The following is a 10,968-nucleotide window of genomic DNA, read 5'->3' as shown; positions in this document are numbered from 1 at the left end:
AAGCACTTAAGAAGCTTTTGGCGTGAGTCGTATCTACCAGACCCTTGGGTATACAATGGCCCAGATTGTCTGACAAATGTCCATACACAATGGTACTTAACACCGATGTAAATGTCTCTTGTGTCGTCTTTGTAGATATATACATTACGTATATTGAATATCTACCCGTATCCGTGAGAGGAAGCGCCATTATAGCGGACGGTGTTATAGATAGGAAACGTCACCAAGGAGGACTCTCTGTGAATATGGCTGACGACCAGCTGGATTTAGTGTGTCGGGACCCTAATGGAGTAAACGCTCATTTGGGGGTACGTGTTCTCAACTTTTACTTCCCTGTTAAATTTATGCCATACAATATACAATCAACATTTTCACTTTGATTACCACATCAACACGAAACAATTCATTTTTAGGCTACAAGTATGTCAAAAACTTGTAAAACATTCACCTTTCTATTTCCCACATAATAATTAACATGTAATTAAGCAAGCTTGCGTTGAATTTTGTATACAAGTCTTGATTGGAAAATTATTTCATAATCTTACTGAAATGTTAATTCCATAATTGGACAAAATTTCAGAAAAAAAGAGCAGTATAGTTTTCATTATTATTTTTAACATTGTACATATTACATTCCCCTCAACAACAAATTTTGTAAACTTTTGTAAGAATCCGCCCCGTAGTGCTTTAATAAATACAGCCAATGAAAAAGTTCATTTTGAGTCACTTAATTGAATAATGAATGGAATTTAAATTATTTGGTCTTTCATAATGATATCTAGACATATATGTTCGTCTGCTATTGAGTACAGGTTGTTAAATAAATAATGAAATTGGTCTGTTTTCACGTGGTATATTAGACCATCTTCCACTTTCGAGTTCCAGTAAATACTTCTCTAAACAATGTTTAGTCTTGTAGATTCTGTAATTCTATCGTTTTCAGTTTGCTAAAAAAAATACTTTAGTTTGTAAGATATTGTACTCTTCAGCCAATTAATACTTGGAAACTCTGGACTGTTATTATATCTAATAAGCTACATTTCTCAAACACATTTTTCACATATTTCAACTAAAACGAGGTATGATATTACATAATTGAATCGTGATCATATGCTTTAACTCATTTAATTTTTTTTTTCAAGATATCACAAAACTTTACTAAATCTGACAACAACAATTAAAGTAAGAATAAGTTCTTTAGGTATAAATTGGGACATCAATAGTTAATAATGGAATCTATAGTTAAAAGTGGGACGTCTATGGTTAAAAATGGGACATCTTTAGTTAATAATGGCGTCTATAGTTAAAAGTGGGACTTTTATAGTTGAATTCTAGACATAATTCCATTGAAATGATAAAACAGACTTGTAATAAATCAAAAAGAGGTACTATGGCCCCGTTACGGTCTGGTGCCCATCACTGTGCTCTTAACCCATTAACTGTTGCTAAGATTATAAAAATCAAAGTATACCCTTGTGTACTATACGGATGCGAAATCTGGATACTTTCAAATACTGAGATATTGATGTTAGAAAGTGACCAACGTTGTATTGTAAAGTCAATCCAATGTCTTGATAAAAGAACCAGAACAGATATTTGTACCTCCTTACTTGGGTGGACATCTATTAAAGCATACATAGATAGAAAAAAAAAAAAAAAAAAAACCCGTTTGTTTCTAGGTAGGTTGTGCAGAATGAAAAGAAGTAATTTAACCAGTATTTTTTTATTTTAAGATGGGTTTTTTTTGTGTGAAACAAATGAATGAACAAATGAACCAGATATGGTTAGAACACTTAAAAATTATCAATTATCTGAATTTTTAAAACTGTTATTAGATGATGGTTCATTTCCTAACAAAGTATATTGGAAGAAAATTGTTTATAAATCTGTTACTAATTATGAAACAGTGGCTTGACCTAATATAACGTCTGAGGATAATTTTTCAAGATTTTCATTACTGCACTACTCATTAAATCCACACTATCTATGGAAAGAAGCACTGTATTACCCAAACTGTCTCGACAATAAAAGTTATATTATCAAAATTATCGTCTCCATTAGAAACGCAAATTAAAAATCCTTATGTCATTATTGTGGATATTTTTATACTGATATTGTGAACCATGTATAATTTTAAAATGTTCACTAACACAATCTATTCGTGACAAATTGTGGTGTACAATCGTATCTATTTCAGTTATTGAATTTATTTCATATTTACATTCTTTGTCAGAATATATATTAATTCACATTTCACTGGGAGGGCCTATGGCCTATCCATTGGAAACATATATACTAGAACGGTTCAGGCTGGATACAATATATCATATAAAGTGTATGCTTGACCTGTAAGATGATATTCAAAACTAATTTCTTCAAATAATCTATAATTTTGCTCATTTTCAAACTAAAACTAATAATCATACCATTTATGTTTACCAAGTATATAGATATACATATATATTCTATGTACATTGATCCTTATCATATTGCCATGCATTTTCTTTAACAAATATGTGTTTTTAATATTGTTGTTATGTCGTGTTCTTCATTTTGGAGAAAATAAAGGCAATAATAATAATGATAATAATAAGTCAAATATGGATGGGCATATGTTGCATATACATGTATGCATTTTATGCCAAATGATGTATGACACTCAAATAAAATAGTTTATTATGTCATTGTTATTAACATAATAATTAAACTTCATGTGATATTTCAACTTCTATCCAAATAAATTCTGCATCCATAAATTCAAGATCCTTTTTCAAGAAATCACAATCAAGAAAACAAATATTCCGCCATCTGAAATTTCTGTCTTTCGTAAGTGTCATAAAATCTGGTATAGTTAATTCAGCCAAGGAAACATGGTGATCTAAGTGGGTTTCAGTAATACATTAAATGACATTGGATTAATTCATGATATTTTCAATACTGGCATTTAAACCCATGTCATGTCCAATACCAAGATAATCGACAGTAGATATATAAAGCATGAAAAAACATCTGCTGTTAAACTCGGGCTGTTACTCAAATACCAAGGGGGTCATCAGCACGAATATTAACATATAAATAGTGTGTACATATTAGGTAATGTATAGATGGTTTTTTTACTACATTATTAGCTAATGATAATAGTGATAAATATTTCTTTTGATTTTCTAGACTCTTCTGTTCAACGATGTCCTTGGTGAGCCCGATGGTACCCACAGTATCGACTGCGTCTGGAAGCTGTCCTACACATGTTTCGAGTGCTGGAAGGGACTTTGCTACAAGCTCCTAACTCTCTTCTGTGGAATCTGTATTGCGGCGGAATGGGGCTGTGAGTTCGCCTACATTGCTTTCTACCACATCTGGTTCATCACCCCATGCATGAAGATCTTTGAACTCAACTGTGGCCTCTGTCAGAAAATCTTCGCCAGTATCGTTAACTGTTGTATGTTGCCTTGTTTCGAGGCACTAGGTGGTTGTTTCATCAATTTCAAAAGATGATCGGCACAGACCAAACACAACTTTCCGATTTGTGATTAACTATTTCACAAACCAATAACATTGTATATGGCACTGTACGATCATAATATATTTGTATATATATATATCACATACAAATCATTATTATCATTAAAATAATATTTTATTTATAAACGTCTCTGTGTTGCTTCCTCTACACAGATTTATCGCTACAGTTTTTGTACCACATTCAATATTACATCAGGTGTTTTACTGATTTCGTGATATGATCCATTGTGGTATTCTGGACAAATTCCTGTTAAGTAATCCACCATCTCATAAAATCGACATAACAAGAATCATTACTCACATATCAACCTAATTCTAATCTTAAAAAATAGTGGACAAATCCAAAGACCAGTATTGATTTATTTCATCGAGTTCAAATGAGTAGGAGTTAAAAAAACACGACACGATTTTGAAAAAAAAATGCTCTAAAACAGACCATGACACTGTCGACTACGGCATCCGTCGCTGAACGTTGAATAGTGTACTTATTCTTTGTTACTGCACTTCTAACGCCAGTCTGGAAAGTTCTTGGGACATCAAAGTAACCCTATACGATGTCGCAATGACCTACTTACAATAGTGACCACGTGACCAATTATAGGACGGTATGACATTGATCACCGCGACTCTTCACCGTTAGAATGACTATTCCACATGAGATTGATATCAATATGTTTGATCACGGTAGACTAACGTCAGCATGTTTGATCACGGTAGACTAACGTCAGCATGTTTGATCACAGGATGTTGACGTCAGCATTTTTAATCACAGGATGCTAACGTCAGCATGTTTGATCACAGGATATTGACGTCAGCATGTTTGATCACAGGATGTTGACGTCAGCATGTTTTATCACAGGATGTTAACGTCAGCATGTTTTATCACGGTAGACTAACGTCAGCATGTTTGATCACAGAATGCTAACGTCAGTATGTTTGATCACAGGATGTTGACGTCAGCATGTTTAATCACAGGATGCTAACGTCAGCATGTTTGATCACAGGATGTTAACGTCAGCATGTTTGATCACAGAATGCTAACGTCAGTATGTTTGATCACAGGATGCTAACGTCAGCATGTTTAATCACAGGATGCTGATGTCAGCATGTTTGATCACAGGATGCTGACGTCAGCATGTTTGATCACAGGATGTTGACGTCAGTTTGTTTAATCACAGGATGCTAACGTCAGCATGTTTAATCACAGGATGCTAACGTCAGCATGTTTGATAACAGGATGTTAACGTCAGCATGTTTGATCACAGGATGTTAACGTCAGCATGTTTGATCACAGGATGTTGACGTCAGCATGTTTAATCACAGGATGCTTACGTCAGCATGTTAAATCACAGGATGTTGATGTCAGCATGTTTGATCACAGGATGTTGACGTCAGCATGTTTGATCACAGGATGTTGACGTCAGCATGTTTAATCACAGGATGTTAACGTCAGCATGTTTGATCACAGGAAATTATCTCAGCATGGTTTTCGATACTTCGTTTCCACATAATGTAATGTTACCTTGATCAATTATCAAATACTATACAACGATCTTGTACCCAGTGGATGAGGATGTAAAGAGAGTGTCTTCATTGCCGAGCAAAACATCTGTCATATTTGTTTGGTTGATAAACCTCGGAACCAGACGACCTTCGTTCCCTTACGGGGGATGGTTTCGAAACACTATTTACTAATGAAGTGTATACATGTGGACATAAATCATTCTAAATTGAGATCCGAACAAGAGTCATAATACACACAGTGGTTGTCATGTTATAGTTCGATAGATATATTTCTGTTCTCAATAATTTATTTCAAACAGAAATGTATGGGTTTTCTCAAATTCCATACCCACAGTTACTCCTGATTCCGGGGTTGTGCATCATCTGTTTTAGGGTTGATTGATAGATTTCAAAATGCTACGATGTCGGCATCTTTTCCAGCAGCTAATAATATACGTCGCTTCATCCCCGTTCCCTTTTTTCATATCTATCCCTGTTTCATTCTGAAAAAAAAACCAGTTTATAGACACTAAGCATCTTGAACTTTGACTGTGACCTTGATTATGGAGCCCTGCTTTCCAAAAACCACTCGAATAGCGATTCTTACTTTTCATTGTGAATATGCAGGGACTCAAAGGAAGGTTTAACTTCGATTGACATAAAATTTTAGTAAATATTTACGGTTGTCTCAGCTTTCCTAATCATTTCTTATAATTCAGATATTTTGAGCAATATTTTACTTCAATTCACTTTCAATCTATCTATCTTCTCTCACTTAAGGATAAAAAACACATCAATCGGGGAATCAAATCAAAAACGTCAATATAAAACAATATACAATATCCCCTATCAAACTACCAAACATACAACAATGGTTTTAATACCGACTATCAAAATATACAACACCGCATTCTCCCTCTAAATAATGTCACGGACAATAATATCTGTTTTATCTGTATACAGAAATTTAAATCATCTTTATGGGAATGTCCACAGTCCTTTCAACTTTGGCAAAATTCAAAAACTGGAATATTTGATAAAACTAGTAAAGTAACTGATTTTGGTTTGGAAACAGTACTTTTTGGAGATACCAGCTGTTTTTCTTTACCTTTAAATGTCCTTGTATTATATGTGAAATTTTATATATTCTGTGTCAAGGAAAAAACAAAGCCTGAGTCTTTTAATGAGTTTTTGGCATTCAAACAAGATATCGAAAAAAATGTTGTCCAAAGAAACATATATATATTGAAAGACTTGAAATGTTAAGTTCTTTATTACCTTTATCTTTACAACACATCTACATATTATCTAAAGTAATTTCTCTTTTCTTCATCACTAGAAATATATATTTCCCTAGGTTTGCTATTTCTTTTTTATTGCCCGTTGTCAGTAGTTGAACTAACTTAAATACACTCGCATTCCTGTTATGATATGGTTTTATAAGAGATGTGCGCAATGAGTCGAAACGTGAGCATTTAAGAATAAAATGGAATGTATCTTCCATACCTTCCAGGTCACACAAGGTGCATTATCTATTTCTGCGATCGATATTTTGACATCTACCAGTTTCTACATTAAGTTTATGAGATGACAGTCTAATTTTGGCGATCTCTATCATATACTGATTATCAACGGCTTTCTTTAGATAGCTTTGTAAACATAATTCAGTTCCAACGTATCTATAAAGCCGAGCTTTACTGCAGTTGTTGAATTTTGCTTTGCAATACTGTTTGAAAATATCTACTTATCTTTCCTTAAATATCGGTATAATATCTTTGTTTACCTCATGGAGGTTCCATACATATCCAAGTCCTATTCTATTCAGAGCTTGTTTTATGCCAATCATCCTACTATCTTCCTTAGTTTCCATTTCATTACAACATGTTTGCAATATATAATTATCTGTATTCTTCAATTTAATCCAATATTTAAGTGTTTTAATCTTTCGTCCGATCATCAAAGGGAATATGCCTAATTCATAATAAACCATATCGTTGATGGTATTTTCCCGTAGGCCTAGTAGTTGTTTAAGGAAAGTCAGCTGTATTTTCTCAACCTCTGGAGCCTTATGCTGACCCCAAACTTCACAACCATAATTCAAAATACGTATGCATCAAATACTGATAGTTTCCGGCATATCTTTTTTATTGCAAATAGTGCTTTTCGGCCTTGTTCAGCTACATTTTGCTGGGGTTTTCTGAACTTTCCATTGTAGTACAAGAGGACACTTAGATAGCTGAATTGATCTACAATTTCTAATTTACGACCATTATATATAAGATTCATTGTCCCTAATTATACCACCGTTACGAAAAAATACTATTTTAGTTTTATCCATATTGATTGTTAGATCCAATTTAGTGGTGTTTTTAAATAAAGAATCAAGCATACTTTGTAAACCATCGGGCGTCCCGCTATGATCACCATGTTATCCGCGTACATTAGTAAGAAAATATTAAACATTTGTACCTCCACAGATACACAGTTATCAGTTAAGAAATGCATTTCGCAGTCGTTTACATAAAACGAGAACAAAATTGGTGACAATACCTCTCCTTGAAACAATCCATTTTACACTCGAAGAAGTTAGATAGTTTTTTGTTGTATTTAACACAACGCTTCACTTTTTGGTATAATGATCTAATAATAGCAAGCAATTTACCATCGACCCCTTCCCTTATAAGTTTATGCCACAAATGCTGTATATTTACAAAATCAAACGCTTTTTTGTAGTCAATGAAGCAACAATAAAGACGTTTCTTGTTTCTCAATGATCTTCTTACCAACACATGTAACGCAAATATTGCGTCAACCGTTGACATGTTCTTTTAGAGGCCGAATTGTGCATCAGTTAATTTAGAGTGGTTTCTAAATATGGATATTTTGAATGGAAAGAGATTTTTTTCTTCTTTTTTTTCCTGTTATATTACACAAATGGATAACTGGGTGGAATTTTAATTACCATCCACTATTACATAATTTAAGCAACGTCACTGTATCGAAAAATGAATGAAAAACTTTATTTATTTCCAACCTTACCTACTCATGTGGTAGTACTTATCTTTATTTTAATACTTATATAGAAGACTATGATTTTTGCTATTGTAATCGATCAAATTTACATATATATATATGATAAACTATATACATTTGTATTTTATAAGCATATTCCCTTGTTCATTGGATATATATGCAATCTGGAATTCATTTGTGCATTACAACCATAGTACTCATATACACGATTTAGTAGTTGTTAAGCTAGTACAGTGTATGTCAATCTTCGTGTGATGTATACCTGTGTGTGTGGATATGATTATTTTGTGTATTACTGTGGTTATTATGTTTATTAAGTTTGAGTCCTTGGTGGGAATTTACAATGTGCACGATGTGGTGTTCTTTTGTTGTTGTAATAATTGTCTTCTCTTGAAAATACTCTTGGCCTCTAAGCATTTCTGTCCCTTGTTGAAATTAATTTTGGCAATAAGATATGTTTAAAGTAAAAGTAAAGGATTTCTTGCTTGTGCCAATGGAGCCGATGTTTGACCTCGGATGTTTGGTTTTTGTTTAACTTTTGTCTGTAATTGGGGAAAAAAGAACGTACTAAATTCTGTAACTATTTTAAATTATTTATTTACACATATTCCTCTGACATGTCTTTTTGTACAAATACTATGTGTTTGGCACATTGGTTTGGTATCGGGAGACGCTTCATATTGGCTTTATATCTTATGACGTCATGAGAACTGTGCATGCGTGCACAATTTGTTTTTACATCAGTCATAAATAATCCATAAAGGTCCATGTGCTGTTGTTATGCCAATATGAACTTATAGTTCGTAATTAAAGTGTCCATCGCCTCCAATTGTTTCCTCAGACGGATCATTTCTTGAAATGGACGAAGATTCCACCACACGCCTCCGTACATGGTTGTATGCAGCAGTTTATAACGAGAGTGTAGAGCTTCTGGCAGAGTCCACAGTTGATCTCGCAGACCTTCATGCATGGTGTGATGAACCAGATGTGGTAGAAAGCAATGTAGGCGAACTCACAGCCCCATTCCGCCGCAATACAGATTCCACAGAAGAGAGTTAGGAGCTTGTAGCAAAGTCCCTTCCAGCACTCGAAACATGTGTAGGACAGCTTCCAGACGCAGTCGATACTGTGGGTACCATCGGGCTCACCAAGGACATCGTTGAACAGAAGAGTCTGGAAAAAATAAAACAAACAGGTATAAGTATTAATATCATCGTAATTATCTAAGTCAGGAATAGCACTGACATATAAATCAATAAATAAATTGCCGGATCACATTCAATTTAACTATATACATTACTACGTGTACAAAAGAGTATCTTTTTTAGAGAAACGTGAAGACTATTTCAAATATAAGTGATAACATTATTTTTTCAACATTTAGTGATATCACATACACGTATCAAGAAGTGACATATTTAATCAGTTACATTAAATATAGCCTGAGCTTCCTCTGGCCCTGACACCATGTCTGTAGTAGGACATGTGTCAGGACACAGGGGCATGTCTAGTCTTAGAGAAAGCATTTCGTATCTAAGGAACCAACGTTTTGTTGATTGTTTCTGTTTTTATCTTTGTTCTTTGTCTTTTGTTATGGCGATGTTAATGGTTAAAGTAATTATCGGGATACATGAAAATATGATTTTAACATGTATTTCTCTATTACTATAAATACAAATAATCTAATCTATTCACGTTCTGCGGGTGTCTTGTGAATAAAAGGAAGGGGAATGAGAGAGGTGGCCCAGACATTTATAAACACCAATTCTTCCTAATACAAACCCCAATATAAATAAATAAATATTAAAAAAAAAAAAATAACGGCACGACCAGCTTGTTACACAATTTAAAAGTTCGAGTTTGACATCACATACCCCGATCCTCACATACCCCACTAATTAAATTTGCCACTATCAAAACAGTGAAAGAATTGTCTCGTGTTTAGAGTTTTACGCAGTTACTGGCAATGGTTTGTAACGATGTTTTAGAAACCTTTAGCTTCGACAGAACAAGTCCTCTAATTTTGGAAAGTTTAGTACATTTTTATTTGTGTCAATCAATTGACTTTCTTTGAGGTTCTAGATACCAAATTATAACAGAAATGTCCCTAGCTTCGAAAAAAAAACGTTGTGGGGAACTTAAACGTATCTTTGAACGATTCAGTCCAAAATATTTAAAGTAATACAGAAAAATGAAAATACATATTGACTATATCCTGAGAATATCAACGACTCTGAGCCCTTATAGTCTAGTATTTATGATTGTGTTACAGAAATTATCAATGAAAATAAATTGATATATAAAACAAATTTATGTGTGATATTAAGTTAGGAAAAACAGAGAAAATAATTGAAAAACTTACCCCCAAATGGCCGTTAAGTCCATTGGGATCCCTGGCAACTAAATCAACCTGATCGTCAGACATGGCTGTGAGTGTCGTGTGTGTCGTTCGAGTGACCGTTTCGGAGTGAACGACAATTGACCAGTTCTGGTCAGTACACACTACAGTCGCCCGTAACAACAGCTATACCTGTATTTTAGTAACGAAAGCAGATTAAAGTGATTACCCAGGGCTGACCGCCTTCTGTGTAGTAGTAATAGCAGGTCTCGGCACGTTTGTTATTTGTATAAACTGTTTTGGTAATATATCTTTTATTTGCGAGACTTTCAAGAAATTAGTATACATCCATGTTTCATAATAACACACCTATTACATAAAACATAAGTACATATATATATTAATTTGACGCCGTTATTTAATTCATACCAACTTTAGATAAATGGATCTGCCAAATATATATACACATATTACAGCGAATAAAACTAAATCAGAGACCTATATACTAATATATATATATAGGGTCTAGTAAGTAATAACGACGGTATAAACCAATATAGGTACTGGATCCT

At 33.7% G+C, this 10,968-nt stretch overlaps 1 protein-coding gene across 1 annotated transcript; it reads right to left on the bottom strand.

The window, feature by feature from the left end:
- Window positions 1-8,638: 8,638 nt before the first annotated feature.
- Window positions 8,639-10,572, bottom strand: LOC117331744 (caveolin-1-like). Its single transcript, XM_033890612.1, has 2 exons — window positions 10,421-10,572; window positions 8,639-9,231 (listed from the first exon to the last, which is right to left on the bottom strand). Exons 1-2 carry the CDS (start codon window positions 10,481-10,483, stop codon window positions 8,905-8,907), a joined length of 390 nt encoding a protein of 129 aa, XP_033746503.1. The 5' UTR covers window positions 10,484-10,572; the 3' UTR covers window positions 8,639-8,904.
- Between the last annotated feature and the right edge of the window lie 396 nt (window positions 10,573-10,968).

Source organism: Pecten maximus, chromosome 7 (genome assembly GCF_902652985.1).
Source record: "Pecten maximus chromosome 7, xPecMax1.1, whole genome shotgun sequence".
Taxonomy (NCBI): domain Eukaryota; kingdom Metazoa; phylum Mollusca; class Bivalvia; order Pectinida; family Pectinidae; genus Pecten; species Pecten maximus.
Note: the sequence above shows the minus strand (reverse complement) of the source record. Positions and strands in the feature narration are given on the sequence as shown.